This window comes from Tympanuchus pallidicinctus, unplaced genomic scaffold (assembly GCF_026119805.1).
Source record: "Tympanuchus pallidicinctus isolate F22 unplaced genomic scaffold, pur_lepc_1.0 scaffold6, whole genome shotgun sequence".
NCBI classification, from domain to species: domain Eukaryota; kingdom Metazoa; phylum Chordata; class Aves; order Galliformes; family Phasianidae; genus Tympanuchus; species Tympanuchus pallidicinctus.
Genome location: NW_026294780.1, coordinates 43,166,374 through 43,184,379, shown reverse-complemented (window position 1 = coordinate 43,184,379; position 18,006 = coordinate 43,166,374). Strand labels below are relative to the sequence as shown.

The 18,006-nt window shown below is 40.5% G+C and overlaps 2 protein-coding genes across 2 annotated transcripts in view; one reads left to right on the top strand and one right to left on the bottom strand.

Moving 5' to 3' along the window:
* Positions 1–18,006, bottom strand: part of GTF2F2 (general transcription factor IIF subunit 2) — a 95,835-nt gene that overhangs the window by 47,834 nt on the left and 29,995 nt on the right. The window contains exon 7 of the mRNA XM_052705660.1: positions 3,575–3,656. Within this exon, the coding sequence (XP_052561620.1) occupies positions 3,575–3,656 (82 nt within the window). The remainder of the gene's footprint in view (positions 1–3,574; positions 3,657–18,006) is intronic.
* KCTD4 (potassium channel tetramerization domain containing 4) lies at positions 13,335–16,366 on the top strand. The gene has a single exon (XM_052664617.1). The coding sequence runs from the start codon at positions 13,452–13,454 to the stop codon at positions 14,223–14,225; it is 774 nt and encodes a 257-aa protein (XP_052520577.1). The 5' UTR covers positions 13,335–13,451; the 3' UTR covers positions 14,226–16,366.

Sequence of the window (18,006 nt, the reverse complement as noted above, 5' to 3'; positions counted from 1 at the left end):
ATGTGAGGTGGTATGCTGGTCAAATTCCTCATTTTCTTTTCCCAGTAGGGGGTATTTGAAAAAAAAAATAAAAAACAATCAAGAAAATCCTGGCATAATGTTCATTTTCAGCAGTATTCTGAACTGTCAGCCAATCAATACTCTTAACAATATTTTTGAGATGAGAACTAATTCAACACATCCACACTAATTAAATTTCACTTTCTTGGCCTGGACTAGCAAATGTCAGGACTTACAGCAGCCTATGTAACAAAGTAGGAAGGAAATGTGACTTTTCAAAGGTAAAAGATCATTAACTCCTGAGCTTACAACCCATTTTTCCAAAAAGCCCACAACACATGTTTATTCCAGTAGTTTTCTCTAAGGACATTCATCACATTCTCCACTGAAACCTTTAAACAGAAAAAGCAAGAAGACATACAGAATTCATGTCACCCTGCTATGAGATGCCATGTTGGCAAATACCATTTTCATTAACAACACTTCAGGTTGCATCTTTAAGTTACTTGAGAGAATTCTAGATATTATTGGTCTCAGTGAAGCCTTAAACGTCAGCTCTTATAGGCACTGCAAATATATGTTTTTAAACCTGGAACACAGTTTAGGAGAGTTCAGTAATTTAGGTTAAGTATAACCGATCCGGAGTCTGCCCCCAAAAAAACACCTTCTGAAAGGCAACAAGCATTTGAGAAGCACATTTGAGAATGAAATACGTACTCTGATTTCCTTCCAGATTTTGCTGTCCATTCATTACTTTTGGGGAAGTGCTATCAAACCACGTTCATCAAACACTTGCACTGTATTTGCATTTCTTTTCAAAACTTCTCCTTAGAACTGTCAGACTGGTACCCAGCTACCATGTTGCACACAACTTGACCAGTCCTAGGGAACTAACCATTACAGTGTTACAAAGAACAAATGCACAGTTAATTAAAAAAAAACTAATAATCACCTATGAAATTGATCAGCCTGGAGCTGTAGTAGGCAGTACAGCAAGTGTTTCATGGAATTTATTCCCCTTCTAGAGCTTGAAGTTCAGGAAAACAAATAGATAAATTCCAAAACAGAAAATACTGATTTGAAGGTCACACAACTTCTCCTTTACTTTTCTGACTGGACACATGTTTGTACCTTGCATTTAAATTGTTCCGAACATCAGCTGTCTACACTCTTCCCATCATCAAATCGAAGGCTCTTTCCCAGGAAGAAGCCCTGAAATCTGCCAGCTTTGCCAACACTTGCACCCATATGTACGTGTCATCTAATTCTGTGCTCAATACCCACCCTTAAACCCACATATCTCACTCATCTCCCACCTAACTGCTGGTAGTCCCACCGCAAGGCGGTTGCTCTGCCCTCTCTTTGAGAATCAGGATAGAAAGCAAGCACGATGCTGCACACCATACCCAGTAGCCTGCAACCTTCAGCCAGATAAAGAGGGTCTAACAGAAGAGATCCGTATCTGCATTTGATACCAGGGAGGCATGTAACTCCTTTAGGTCACTGCCAGCTCGTAGAAAACAAATGATTGGAGTTATAGGAGTGTGCAGCTTAACTTCATTTTCTAGATCTTCAAAGTCTGAAGCAACTGCACTTATCATTTAATTTTATTTCCTTCCCAAAGTCAATTTATTGTTGTAGCACTTAAGCCTACACAACAGATTTGCTGTTTTCTCAGTATTATCAATCCCATCTTTGGAGAGTCTCTCTCATGTAAAGCATAATAGTAAATAAAAAAGCAAATAAAAATAGTTTAATATAACACAATTCTATAATTTATGTGGTTTATCTTCAATGTTCTCACTTGTCTTTTAGGCACCAATACAAACTGTAGCACGCTGAGGGTGGGAGAGAATAAAACGGGAGTGAAAAGTTAGATTCTACAACTGAAATACCAGAAATTCTGTTTGGACATAAACCAATTTCTTCTGAGGCTGTGACTGCTAGATCTGCTAAATCTCATGCTGATTTCCACCAGATGAGATTTTAATTTATTTTTTTTCCCCAACAACATGGAAAGTTAGAAAGTAGGCATGCACAGCCTGCCAATTTCCCTACAGGAAAGGGAAAAAAATAAACCACGCAATACAGTCAGTTTTCAGTTTCTCAGTGCCTCCGAAGACAAAACCTGCTTTCATTTTTGTATCTGTGCTGCTCCTGCAGGAGTTCAACATGAAAGATCAGGAGGGGCTGCGTGCATGTGCACATGACAGAGTACAGAATGCTGAAAAATTGAAAGTCCAGGCAGCGTGTCATTAAAGCTACCAGTTCTGCTTTGACCTCCTGCTGTGGCCTTATCTAATCAGCTAATAGGAGACTATACAAAATGCTACAAAGCACTTGGATCAGGCAACCTGCAATTAAAACAATTACGAAGCAAATATATTCCACAGACGATATTCATATATATTTAAATTTGCCAGAATGGAAGGAGTCCTTTTCTAGTAATATCACATTTGCTTCATACTCCATTTCACACTGATGATAGGAATCACGATAGCAATCACAGAACACAGTCTGAAATGAAGTAGTTCACTGTACACGAGCAAAGTTATGGCACTGATTTGCCAGCAGCTAAAACATGAAGTCTCAGAATTGAATAAAAACAATAAGGAAATACTGGAGCAATTTAGATCTAAGATCTTAATAAAACAAGATATTGGAAGTGTGGTGTGTGATGCACATAAAACAGATCAGGAATTGTGGGAAAACATCAAAATACCACTTTGCTTTTTTGATTTTGAACATTCTGAAACTAAGTCTGCATTGTTAATTCTCTTCCTGAAATTTCCTGCTTTGCACTTCTCTCTAAACAACAAACTCAAAATATTAAGAGTGATTTTATTAAACCCCACATGCTTAAAACATGCAAATATGTATTTAATATAAAGCACAACTGAATTCCAAATTGGATTTATTAAGAGAGAGCATCATCAAGTTAATTATGCAAATCATATATGAACCACATGGCAACTCTGAAATGCATTGAATGCAATTTTGTGGTCACTAAGTGAGACCATAAAAGAGAGAGACTGTTCTGTGATCTTCATGTCACTTCTACTGTCTGTGCTAGAAAGTATCCTGGCTTAGGTCTCCCTGTTTAGGGCATTTTAATGTCAGTGGTGCTCCTTGCCCACCATAGCACAGTACTAACTGTTCAGTGGAATTCAGGCTGGACAATCCACACAGACCTATATACACACAACATACCAACTGACCAAACATAGGTAAACCTTTAAGCCTTCAGGAAATGTTGCATCAAGAACATCCAAATACAAGCACATATTCATATGTTTAGATGTGAACAGGCACAATGTGTGCTCTAGTAAGAGTTTTGCACGTGATGAAATGCACAAGCCAGTATCACCCCAACAGGTAATATAAGAGGGAGGCATAAGTATCATGACAGCCTCCATTCGTCCCTTCTGGTAAAATCCACTCCCATAGAAAGATCTATTCCAATCCTGTATAAATCTTATATCAGAGCATGAAAATAGTGACATTGTTCATCTCCCAGAAAACAAAAGCATCAAAGTAAGCTATCACATATCCATTTGTAGTAGAGCTGTCCTACCTTTTTAGTTTCATGTAATTTTCACTAGCTGCAGGTCTGCATTCAGCACGTTGCACCACTATTCCTTCCAGGGAAAGTTTATCTGGTACAAGACAACAAAGCAAAACTGGACATTAAAAAAAAAACAACACCAACACAGTCAAAGCTTGCATTTCTGTTCAATTCAGCATTTAATAAATACAATGTAATAATAAGTTCTCAAATGTCAAATTAAGTTCAAAGTCTCTGCTATTTTGACACTGAGGAAGAAGGAGAATCATTCTTGTACAGGTGGCATTCCCAGCACATCTTCATTTTGCAATCAGATGCTTTACGTATTAAGAATGAATCACAAAGATGAGATTTTTACTAAAAGTGTGGGCCTACTTTCTTCACAGTTGCACTCAACTTACCTAGGAATGGTTTTCTAGAAATTCTCACTGAATACAGTCAGCATAAAAAAAACAAAACCCTATCTACAAAGAAAACCTACCTACCAAAATATCCAAAATCAGTGAAAGACAAAATGAGATTTAATTTTGTTTTTACCTTCAGAAAAAAGAAGTAATTAATTTCCATCTTATTACAATAAAACATTGCTCGTCAATGGCACGTTATTTTACTGCATTATGTATGTGCTAATGCTTGAGGAAAAAGGAAATAAATTACGTAGAAAACCACCTACCACATTACATTTAATAATGTTCTCTCCCCATTCACCTCGGTAGCAGTTGCTTTGTAGTCTGATGTGAACACCTTTTAGCTTAGAGCAACAGTACTTAGACAGCAATGCAATAGTACCAGCCTACAAAGAAGGAAAAGCCTGAAATCTAAAAGCAACCATAAGCAGAAAAGAAGGGAGACGTAACACTTTTGCCAAGCACTTAATTTTGCACTACTGTGTCCTACTGCACGGAGGGTGGCGGTGCCAACTTAACAATTTCTTTTGGGCATAGCCAGTGCAATATGTATAAAACCTACACCTCTTTGCAACAGCCTTGCTTAAAAGAAAGGATGAGTTTCTTAACTTCAACGCCTTCATTAACTCTATTTAAAAATTCCTTCTGGAAGCCTTGTCTTGCTGTTGGCGCAGGGTGCTACACGGTCACTGCCAGTTCCAGCTGACAATACCACTGATGAGAACAGAAACACTCAGAAAACCAACATCTAGTAACACAAGGCAATTTATGAGATGCCTGAGATTTCTACCGTCTCGTGTCATTAGCGATAGGACCAGGGGGAATGGCTTCAAGCTACGGCAGGGGAGATTCAGGCTGGACATGAGGAAGTATTACTTTTCAGAAAGGGTGGTCAGGCACTGGAACGGACTGCCCAGGGAGGTGGTGGAGTCACCAACCCTGGGGGTGTTCAAGGAAAGGCTGGATGTTCTGTTGAGGGACATGGTTTAGTGGGAGCTATTGGTAATAGGTGAACGGTTGGACTGGGTGATCTTTTAGGTCTTTCCCAACCTTGGCGATTCTATGATTCTATGATTCTATGCCTTATCAACTTAAAAATTCTTACGCATGGAAATGCAGACATCAATTGCTTCAACAACACATATCTAGAAAATAATTTAATTTTAAAATTCCTGTTTTATTTCAAAAATTCATTAAATCATGTAAAAGGAGAAGAATACACCACTTTTGCAAGTACTTAGGAACAAAATTTGGTGAACGAGAAGCTGGACATGAGCCAGCAGTGTGTGCCTGCAGCCAATCCTGGGCTGCATTAACAAAGGGGTGGCCAGCAGGGAGGGGAGGTGCTTGTCCCCCTCTACTCGGCTCTTGTGAGGCCCCATCTGCAGCACTGCGTCCAGGCCTGGGACCCCCAGTACAGGAAGGACGTGGAGCTCTTGGAGCGGGTCCAGAGGAGGGCACTGAGATGATCAGAGGGCTGGAGCACCTCTCCTGTGAGGAAAGATTGAGGGAACTGGGCTTGTTTAGCTTGGAGAAGAGAAGGCTCTGGGGAGACCTCATTGTGGCCTCATAGTACTTGAAGGGAGCGTATGAACAGGAGGGGAATGGCTGTTTATGAGGGTGGACAGTGATAGGTCAAGGGGGAATGGTTTTAAACTGAGACGGGAGGTTCAGGTTAGATATTAGGAGGAAGTTTTTCACACAGAGGGTGGTGATGCACTGGAACAGGTTGCCCAAGGAGGCTGTGGATGCCCCATCCCTGGAGGCATTCAAGGCCAGGCTGGATGTGGCTCTGGGCAGCCTGGTCTGCTGGTTGGTGACCCTGCACATAGCAGGGGGTTGAAACTGGATGAGCATTGTGGTCCTTTTCAACCCATTCTATGATTCTATGAAAATAAAGCATCATTTTTATGAAAACATTTCCGTTTTTACTGATCCATAAGGTTTTGATGAAAAGAAAACACTTGGCCAATTTGCCTGACTGCCTGAGCATACAATTAAATGTTATCCTCTTTCTTCTGTGCAGAATCTAACAACCTGTGTGTGACTAAAGTGCTACTAATATTGGTGCTTAATTTCCAATATGAATTTGTCTCCAGCTTCTGGCACTTGGTTCTCATTACGTCTTTCTATATTATGATAAAGAGCTTTTGAGTACCTGGTATTTTCTCTCTGTGAAAGCACTTTTACACAGCAATCAAGTCACTTCTCAATCATCTTTTCAATAAATGAAGCTAGCTAAAGTTCATGCATTATCTCACCGTAAGGCACTTTAATAAAAAACACACCTCAATAAAGTCATGTGGCTCTTACCTGCACTAACTCAACCTTTCAATGATAGTTCGACAACACGCAGCCCAGAAAAGAGATGAAATACTTCTGTACCAGTCTTACCAAAACCATTTAAGGGAACAAAATAACAGCTACAGGAGATGAGCTTGAAATTTATCTTGCCTGATGTTAGCCCTCTAAAGGTTATTCTGCAAACTCTGAATTCACCACACGGAGGGAGACTTTCAGAAGACAATCAGCCCCATTTCTTTTAGGATTCAGTGAACTGCTCTGTGTTGGTGGTTCCCCCCAGGATCAATTGTTCAGGGGCTTGATGGAGTTGATTGCTTATTATAGCACCACTGCATCTATTCTGAGCCTTCCGACGCCTCATGTTTTATCTCTCTACTCTGCATTCCCCGTTCTTAGGGAATATATACATGTAATTGCTTCCGTCTTGGTTAAAATGCATTTTCTTTAAAAAGATTCTGTGAATTAAGTGATCCAGGTCATGCTATGACAGTCCTGTCACAGTTATTCACTGCTTGACCAGCACTGGTGTCAATTATGACACATCACATAAGCAGTGATTCTCACTTGCTGCTGTCTCTCTTGCTAATCCTGGAGAAAGCCCTTCAAACTACAGCCCAAGTGACTTCTTACTGATAATTACTTTCTGATAACTGTCAGCTAGCTTTTAATCTTATTTCATGCTTGCTGATTTATTTTTTTAGACAAAAATCAGAATGCCACAAGATTCTAAGTTATGTGCAATATGAGATATTAAGCAGGCTGCAAACATGTTGTTACTTTATCAAGCATATTTGCAATCCCCCAAATAACAAGTTAGGTTTGTTTGACTAGAAAACCTTTCCATAAAGCCACATTTGCTAGTAGCCATCACATTTCTGTTCACTTCTGCCCATTGAACTCCGTGACTACTTTTCCATTAGTTTGTATGGCACAAGGTTACTCATCTGAACCACCCAGCCCAGCTGTCTGAACACTGACACTATCGATCTCTGCACAAAACCCTTACTGAATTTTGAAACGATCTTCTGTTTTAAGAATCAGTATCAGTGAATTTAAAAAGTTCCCCATACCAACTAGTTAGGAAATAAAGAAGGTTGCTGGAACCTACCAGTTAAGCATGATTATCCTTACTAGTATCTCTTGATATAATTCTTCAATAATATCCCCTTCTAATTACCAGTGACCTGGACTTGGTTTTTGATGATCCCAAGTGTTGGATTCCCAGTACCAGGCTGACAGCAGTGTCTGAGAAGACCTTACAGCTAACCTAGCCTGGTGTCAAATCCCATTTGCTACCCAAAGCTGTGGTTCGTGTTCCATTTTCCCTGGACTCTCCTGGGATTTTAAGTCATGCAGAGAGGCCATCAGAATACATCTGTGTGCGAGATGCGTGCAAACTTCCAAATGCAAGAATGCAGGGAAACAGTTCTTACTCTCTTCACAGCCTAATTAGCCTTAAATCACTGAGCAATGCTTGCTATCTTCAGAAACCTGAATCTCTTCTCACTGTTGCAGGGCCAGAGCTGCAATGAAAAGACATCCAAAGTGTCATGTCTCCCTTTACACTTCCATAGTACAGTCATATCAACCTAGAACCCAAAGGAGGAATAAGGCATGAAAGCAGAAATTCCCTATTAAAAAAAAATCTACTTAAAATAAACCAGCCAGTACAGCACAAATGAGCCAGCACCTGAAGATCAGCTAAGACCAGTGATTAGATGGGAAAAAAGATGTCTCCCCAGGTGTCTGACACCATCATTGACCACAAACAGGGTCAGCACAGCACCAGATAGGCTGCTCTACATGATCCTTATACGCAGCATCAGCCACCAGATGCACTCACGCCTCTACCTGTGCATCCCTATGCTAGCCCATAAAGAAATTTCAGCTGCTGACTCCTTCAAAGAAATGACAGGGAGATGTTGGTTCCAGCTTCAAATTCTGCTGATGATCACCATCAAAACGCAGTTAAAATGCTTAAGGCAGTCTTAGTAAACAGGCACTGGGGAAATTTACTGGAACTGTGCAGAAGATGTTTTGATAGATTTTTTTTTTGAGAGAGAGAAGGAGACAAGGAGCCACAGAGAAAAACAGGCTGGCCCGGAGATTTTAATGTGTTCATTTCCCAGTCTGACTGCACTGCACCTAGCTCTGAGTTCCAGCACCTAGACCTTGTCAGACCAGTGACTGCTAAGTTGAAGAGCTGCATATAAAAATTTCCTGCCCACCCAGGCACTTACGTATTTTCCACCTCCATTAAGCTTAACAGGCCATGTTTTCTCAAATCTTCTAGTAGGCTTATTTTTCGGTTTCTTAACTGGTCTGAGAAAGTTGAGCTCACTCATATCTCTTCCCTGATGATACATGGGGCAGGAACCAGAGCTTGCTGCACACTGCCCACAGTGATGACCTCACTTCAGTTGATCATGATGCATTCAGTACACACGGGACAATGCCACAGTCCTTCTCCTTCCACAAACACATGGACATGCCCTGACTACACTGTATTTCTTTTCAGAAAGGATGTAAGACACTAGAACAGGATGCGAAGAAGCACGTAGATGTGGCACTAAAGAGACGTGGATTTAGGGCATGGTGGCGATGGGTTGACAGTTGGACTATATGCTCTTAGAGGTATTTTCCAACCTTAATGACTCTATGATTCGTAAGCATATAAACTTTATATTTAGCCATATTAAAATATTGTCTTTGCCAAGTACACAAACGATTATCTGTCAGAAATTACAGAATCACAGAATCACCAAGGTTGGAATAGACCCACAGGATCACCCAGTCCAACCATCCACCCATCACCAACAGCTCTCACTAAGCCATGTCCCTCAACACAAAATCCAAACGTTCCTGGGCAGCCCATTCAGTGCCTGGCCACTCTTTCAGAGAAGTAGCATTTCCTAACGTCCAGCCTAAATCTCCCCTGGCACAGCTTGAAGCCATTCCCTCTGGTCCTATCACCAGTTACAGGAGAGGAGAAGCCGACCCCCAGCTCACTGCAACCTCCCTTCAGGCAGTTACAGAGAGCAGTGAGGTCTCCCCTGAGCCACCTCTTCTCCAAATGTGTCTCCTTGTTTACTACACTTTCAGTCTGTATCATCTCCAGACTTCAGCAGTAACTATCTCCTTGATCACTGCTCGAGAACCAAGAACCAAATCACATTAATGTGATAAACCTCTGCTTAATATTTACCGGCTTGAAACCTGGCAGACAATTTTTGTATTTTATATAGTTTTATAATCTATATAATTTTTGCACTTTGACAAGCAGTATCTACTTAGAGGTGAAAAGAAAAAAGCATCATCTCCTATGCTGAACAAATTACAACCAAAAACAGGAAAAAACATTTGGCCAGTCTATTTTGCCTACACTCACATAGATGAGCACCATATCTTTCTCCCTTAATTTTGAACTGATTGATTTGCAAGTCAGATGTTTATTATTTTTCATACAGTCAATTTTGTTTGGGTCATACAATTTACCTTTTGAATGCTGGCATAGCATTTGCTTCTTCAGCCTTGCAGCGCTCAAAAGTTAATGAAAAATATCAACAGTAAGTGTTAGTAAAATTTCATAGACAAAACTCTTGAATGTTCAGACTTTCTTACTTGAAGTTCTTCACTTTTAATTAGTGTGCAGAGCTTGTCTTCAGTAGCCATTAATGAACATCTTGCAAATATTTATTGGGATGAGAGTGGCTATGCTACTATTACTGTGAGACAGTAACTACGGAATGGTTTAATTGTCCCAACAACCTGGCCAGCTTTCTGTGTTACAACATTAAATGCCTAATGTATTTCCTCAATAACCCAAACAGATTTTATTAGTGTGGCTTCCTAACATGTTTCAAAAATTCTCCACCTCTTTTAGCTGTAGATTTCCCCTGTTATCATTCTGTACTGAAATAAAATTAGCTGCTTTCTGTAATCCAAGACAATTTCACTGATAACAGAATCTCAGTCAAGCTGATGCTGTTCAGATGTGTAAGATGAAGGCTTGGTAAAGCACTGGTTTTCCAGTGATGTGCTCCAGGACCAGATCCTCAGCTCTGAGGCATGCTCAAGCTCCACCAGGTGCTGCTTCCTGATCAGCAATCAGAAAAAAGATGGAGGCTGAAGAAGAGGAAGGTTTTTTTCCACAAAGAAGCACATCAGTCAGAATGAGGGATAGCTCCCCAGTTCCATTATCCTCAGCTCTGCTTCCCTTGTAGCTGACAGATTCCAGAACTGCATTTTTACCATCTCTAGGACAGTGTCTGAGAAGAAACTGGATAATTGTAGGGTGACAGTGCCACCCAAGTGATCAGTTCCAGCGACCAAGCGACACACTAGCAGCCTGGAAAGCGATGGTTACTTCAGGACTTCTAGCTACCAACATCAGCAAGCACAATTCAGTTGTACAGCGCACAAACAGAGGCAGTTCACCTGTGGCATGGGACAGCATTCAGCACTAAGTTGTTCAGTCCCAGTGGGAAGCAGAAAGGACTGACAGGACTGAGTGCAGTTCCCGCCACTCCCAGTACATCACACAGATTCTGAGAGCAGAAAACTAGGTGAAGTCTCTAGATTTGCATGCAAGTTGCCTACCTTTGCCAAAAGGGACCTCAGGGCAATTTTCCAGAGGAAGGGAAAAGGGAATCCAGTTCTTCTGGTGTGCACTGAGCTACGTGAAGCCACTGAAATATCTTCTACTTCACTAAACCTACTGCACTGCAATAGTGCGTGCATCATCGAGTGTATGCAAAGAATGAGGGCTCTTTGGAACAGACATCTTACAGTAGATCACAGGAAGTGGAGAGTTGTCACAAAGATGTGCCAGCCTCAAATTCTGTATCACAGACAACTGTCAGCTGCAGTGAAGTAAAGCTGCATGGGTCTGTCACGAGTAAAATTTTACATCAACTCTAAATGTTTCAAGCCTCAAAGGTTTAAATGCATATATTCATGATCTTCACAGTCTATTTGCCATATCAAATAGATTTTGAATATTTTAACATATGAACCACTAGAATGATTTAGTGTGATCTTCCAAAGAATATGTACTTGTTCATGGAAGTGGAAAATTTCAACTCTAAGTATCAAAATATTCAGAAGATTACGAATGTGGAAAATCAAAAGAGCCCAGATATTGTTCTGTAACTGCTGCCTCTTACAATGTAGAGAGTTCAGCTCTCCTATCCTTTACAAACCTCAGCTTCTTGGAAATCCCTGCTTAATTCTGCCAGGACATTACTTGTTCAGCTTCAAAGTGTTTCAACAACACCATGCAAGACACAAGCACTGCAGAAATCATTCTCCTAGGAACCACTAACACTATATTTAACACTAAATTATATATGACATAAGCACATTAGCTGACTTTTCCATCACTGGATAATAAATTTGAACAGAAGTCTCTTGCAATGACCAAAAAATAAAAAATAAAATAAAATTCAAACTGTTCCAGCCTTTCATTTTCTTGATTATTCACTCAATAATTGTGAATGGAGTTGATTTGGGAAATAAAAGTTTAAATGTTTAAAGATCAGAAAGTGGTTGAAATCTCTGACTGAACAATGCTAAACACTTCAGTGGTCCCAAGGAGTTAACATTAAAACCATGACTAATTCCTGATAAAAAAAAATCTAATGAATAATATCTGTTTAATAAACCACACGCAGCAGCAGAAAAAAATAGAGTATCAGTGGTAGGGATACCCTGGCAAGGCTGAATTTTAAAAGTGCATTTATTTCTACTAGGTTTAATTGCCAATTAATAAAATATTATAGTGATGATTCCACAGTATCAATAAACAGCCTTAGAGACAGTGAGAACAGTATGAGTAATATCTTTAGAAACAGAACAGAAAAATTCACAAAAGGATCATCTGACTTTCTGCTGTTTATTGGGCCCAAGCAGGAGGCATTCACCTGTGGAAGTGAAAAACTCAGGTGGACAAAGATGGGCTCTGCTCCCCCCGGCCAGCCCAACACAGTGCTCACTGCTCACACTGTTCACTGCTCACTGCCCTGGATGCACACGGTGCCTGCCACCCGCCGGTTCCTCACGTCCCCAGGAAATGTACACACAGATGTGTGAGGAGCCTTCCCCTCCCTGCTTAAAGGGGAAACCTTTCCTCAAAGGAGCCCAAAAGCCAACCTCAGTGAAGCTTCACAGAGAAAAGACAGCCATTTGATTGTAGCATGCTCTGCTGCTGCTGCTGCTGCCGCTGCTCCCCCATACACAAGTGTTGCTAAGCTGTAATGTTAGGTGATGTTCAGTATGCTGTCTGTGAGCACACTAACCCTTTGTTCCACGGGGCAGCCGTTGTTGCTATTGAAAAAGAAGGAATTATGCTACTCAGTGTCTTACACACCATGCATGTGAACAGCAAAGCGCTCTCCTTTCCAAAACAGTTTTTATCTACGGCACAGATAAAGCCAAACCTCATTAGGCTGCTGCAGTGCTTGTATTGGTGCGGAATGCTTCCATCAGCTGAAAATGGAAGCTTTCATCACAAAAACTCACCAGACCGACAAGTCTTCAGCATCACTTCCAAAGTAACAGTATGAAATCATCTCAGTGCCACACACACATCTTATACGTGAGGAATAACCATAACTGATACCTCTCTATGTACCAATAGGGATGCCTTCACTTTCTGTGCTGCCCTGCTGTACGATCAGGTACCACACATCAATACCTAATACAAGGAAAATGTGAAAAAAAGCTCCAAACAAACTGAGATCCTTGCACCTTGCACCGTAAATGAAAAGGAGTGTTTAACTCCAGAAGCACTACACACAATTTGGCCAGCTGATACTACAAACACATTGCAAAGCATTAAAAACAAGGTGCCCTTTAGAACAGCATTACTCATTTCTGCGCGGAACTCTCGAAACTCTGTAAACTTCCTAGGTGTAAGGACAGAAAGAGAAGTGGTTTTTATCCCCTCCTTCCCTCACACAGTTAAATGCAAATTCCCTCTACAGTCATATTCCTGCCATCTCCCTGCATACACAGCTGATACGCCACCTACTGCAAAACCCAGCTGACAGCCCGAGCAATGCTAGCAGCATTTCCATTCCAACATCGTGCCTGAGCTGAAGAAAGGTGCTCTTAAATAAAAATTTCTCTTTCCAAGCTGACAAGAACAAAGCAAGATCGCTGTGCCTGCTTCGATAATGGAGAGAAAATCAAACAGGAGAGCAAAGGAATCTGAAGAAAACCACAGCAACTTCGAGGGCTCTGAGCAAGACAAGGACTATAAAACGTCTCTGATTACTCTGAATGTTGGTGGCTATCTGTACATCACACAAAAACAAACACTAACCAAGTACCCAGATTCTTTCCTCGAAGGTATCATCAACGGAAAAATAATGTGCCCGTTTGATGCAGATGGACATTACTTCATAGACAGAGACGGACTCCTGTTCAGACACATTCTGAACTTCCTACGAAATGGAGAACTTCTTCTACCGGAAGGGTTTCGAGAAAATCAACTTCTGGCACACGAAGCAGATTTCTTTCAGCTGAAGGTTTTATCGGATGCAGTGAAATCGAGGTGGGAGAAGGAGCAGCTCGCATCTCGAGAGACCACTTTCCTGGAAATAACTGACAGCCACGACCGCTCGCAGGGGCTCCGGATCTTTTGTAACGCTCCTGATTTCATTGCAAAAATAAAATCCCGAATCGTACTGGTGTCTAAAAGCAGGCTGGATGGATTTCCAGAGGAGTTTTCAGTCTCTTCGAATATAATTCAATTCAAATACTTCATAAAGTCTGAAAACGGTACGAGACTTGTGCTGAAGGAGGACAACACCTTCGTCTGCACCCTGGAAACTCTTAAGTTTGAGGCAATTATGATGGCTTTAAAATGCGGATTCAGACTGCTGACCAGCCTGGATTGTTCCAAAGGATCTATTGTTCACAGCGATGCACTTCATTTTATCAAGTAATTACAAAGGCAGAGGAAACAAGCATGCAGTCGGCAGACCTCCTTTAACGGCAGCGTCCTGGCATCACAGATCTTGTATCCCACCAGCCCCGTACCACACAGCTCGGCTGCTCATCGGTTAATGTGAGCTAATGGTATGTAAATCTCCTAACGACATCCATCTCCGGCTTATTCGAGCTGAATGAAATTTTTATTACATTCAGGCATCAGATTTATCTGCTAACCACTGTAAACAGAGACCGAATGCTTTCTGGTATTTGTACTATGTTTTTCTCATGCTGTTTTTCAACCGGGAAGTCTCGCTGGATTTCTGTGTACTTGTATGACTAACACGCATACACCTAACTGCTGTGCCGAGCAGCACGGAGACTATTCTCATACAACAGGCAGGCTCACAGTATGTTCTGCTCCTCATGAATTCAGAATGGATTTTAACTGGAATAAATGTTTTTAAATGTTCCTTAGTGTTGATGCTAATTTGTTGTTACGCTGAATTTGCAAAAAGAAAAACAAAAAACCAAACGTGGTATTGAAAGAGGGTTTTAAAATTAATCTGCTTGATTCTAAAGTTAAACAACTCTGATTTTAACTCTCTTACAAAGAAATTTACAGCTGTGCTACTACATTAATAGCAACTGCTAAGAACATGTCAGCCAACCAATAATGCTGGGGGGTCAGTTCTATGATGGGAAATGAGTTGACTGTGCAGAGAATGTTACATTTTTCTGCATATATCTATTTATCAGATGGCTAATAAAAATGTTTGGCATAAAATTTCATGTAACAGGTTTCCAACAGTTTTGTGTAACAGGTTTCCAACCTCTTCTAATGCTGAAGTCACTACTTTCCACTAATCACTGGTGATCATAGAGACAAGCAATTAGAGCCCTGCACAACAGCTTACCAAAAGCAAGTAGTAGTATTAGTTTTGAATACCTGTTGCATCTAGGAAGCATCAATGTAAGCGATGGAATAAATACCTTCTTTCTTCTCATCTGCACAGCTTATTAAATCTTCCCATTTGTATTTTAAACTGAGTTTACAAAGCAGTCAATCCACAAAAGCCAAATGAAAAATCATCAAGCAACGCAAATGGAAGCTGCTCAAACTCTGAGTTTAAGCTTTGACCATCAGTGAACTCTACCACCACAAACAGCTCAAATGAACCCAAAACTCAAGCGAAATGCTATTAAAGAAAGCAAACCCATCCAAGTGGTTTCTTAGCTTTCCCAGAATATCTGCTTTGTACAGAAAAAAGAAAGCAAACATTAAGAATGCACAAAGAAAAAGCAGTATAATCCATGCTAAAGTGACAACTGAGGAAAACAGACAATATCTGATAGGAAGAGAACAGCGTTCTTTTGGATTTTAGAGGGAATAAATCCATCATTAGTAACAGGGACCAGGAATACAATGCCATACAACAACTCCCTCCTTACCCTCCACTGTCAAACTCTGTTCATTGTAACATACAACGGCTGCTGGTATCAGAGACCCTACAGAAGAACTCACAGAGGGAGACCAGACAGAAGTGACTGAACAATAACCTACTATGATTTTATCTAGCAGGAAAATCCACTATCTCCAGAATACCTCTTTAGAACAAACCCTCCGGCTAGAAACTTTTCTGTCCTCCCTATGCTAAAAACTTAACGATTAAAAAAGATGTGGCTTTAATTTGGAACTTTCCCAAACTGTTTAAAATTTGCATCACTGTAAATTTCAGGCATGTAAGTCTGTGTGTCCCAGAACTGACCCACGTTAGTCCAAATGCATTAACCACCCACAAAAGATATACAGTAAAATGTAATTTCTTACATACGCACCACTTTTACACTTTTAGGCCATTTCAGCCAGCATGCTATCGCTGTGTACGTGTCCAGCTCCCTCCTTCACCACCACAATTGTCAGAAATCCTCACTAATCACTGATCTTATACTTCAAACTATCACTAGAACTTCTGTGGAAAGTAAATGCAATAGCTCATCTGAAACACATTCAAATTCCTGCTGATCTGCTAGGACAAGTACTAGGAATACCCTCACACAGAACGACTCTGTGAAACTCATTTGTAGACACACTTCTTCACACGAGCAAAAAAATAAAAGCGCTGGGACAATCTAACCAAGCTCCTTCTATAATCTGCAGGTTTTAAAGGCTGCTCTCAGTGCTGTCAAATACACAGCCTATATAAGCACAATGTCTGGAGAATTTGCTCCTCACCCATTTTCACTTAAATGCTTTTGGTTGTAACCTTCAGTTAGAATTAATCTCTGGTTGGGATTTAAAATGCTGTTCCAGTTGAGAAGAAGAAAATAAATAAATTAATTTTGATTCCAAACCATTCATAAAAATCTGTCGTGGTTGCTTGCCTTTCATTTGGGCTCTTTGGAATTGTTAGCACCGTTGTATCAGAAAGAAGCACCAGTCGCCCACCTCAGCAGAACTTCACTCATGAAAAAGAAGCAGAGTTCGATGGCTCTGCATTTACTATGGAAAGTACTTTTGTAATGTAAGCTATTCACAAGTTGGTAATCATAGGTAACGTTCAAACCACTTGAAATACTTCCTAAGAATATTTTGCAGCTATTTTTAAGAGTCTTACTGGAAAGCTTTTATTCGCCAGCATTTGGTTCAGAGTACCTACACCCTCCTAATGTATGAAAACAAAAAAAGCTCTTAAACTATTTTTGTTATTATTTTTGAAGTGAAAAATTACACAACTATGCGTACCTCTGATCAAATGTACCCACTCAGCTGTTGGAATCACAGAGCAGAAACAGAAGGAAGATGGGGATAACAAAATCATTGTCTTCCAGGTTCACACTGAACAAACCCACAAACACATCGAATTATACAGTTACCATTGCATTGTATGTTTCCTTTTTACTCCATAAATAAATTTAATAAAATGCAAATACACTTTGCATATGTTCACTCGGGTGGGTGCTTGTGTTCTTATCGCTGTGTCAGAAGAGACAGCGAGTTTTTCTTTTTCTGCCTTGCCTTTACAATTGGAAATTGTATACTTAAGGATACTACAACAAAAATAAATCAGAAAATCAAGTGCTTGGGTCAGAAATACTAACAGCTATTTTACCAGTACTGATTTGAATATAATTTACATGCAAGTACTTCTATTCCTCTTTCACTAAGAGCTACTTATCAGTACTAAAACCTACAAGAATCATGAAAGAAATGTGTGGATTTTCAAAGGTAGGAGTAAAAAGTAACTTCCTCTTCCCCTAAGGGGTACTTTGCCTGCTCTTGCTCTATGTCAACTCCACTTGCCTCTGTCTGTTTTTTGGGCAAGAAAAAGGGCCATCCAGAAAACAACTCAGTAGCGAAGGAGGGAGCTGAAGACAGGACTGACCAACACGCATTGCAGAAAGAATATTCTGGCCCCTGTAAACTCCCTGAATGACTGTTCATTAAGTATATATATATATTGATCAAATCACCCATTGTACTGCTTACTCCCGCACTTGCATATGCCTATTTTCCATCAGCTAAGGAGAAAGCAATGGCAGTTTTATCACACTTGGCACTATGCTGTTATAGTTATCACCAATTCAGTTTATTTCTGTACAGGACAAAACCTAAGAGTGGCTGCATTACGTCAGACTAAGGTCTGTCTTTCCCAGTATCCCGTGGTGACTGTGAACTCTATTTCCATCCCTCAGTCCTTCGTATCTTTTGGCAGAATCACCATTACTGATCCTCTGTACATCCTTCCCTACCTTGTTTTCCCCCCAGTATCACACAGCTACTTTTCATTTTTC

Coding starts and splice junctions, on each gene's coding strand:
- KCTD4 (XM_052664617.1), top strand. CDS start 13,452: ATGGAGAGAAAATCAAACAGGAGAGCAAAGGAATCTGAAGAAAACCAC.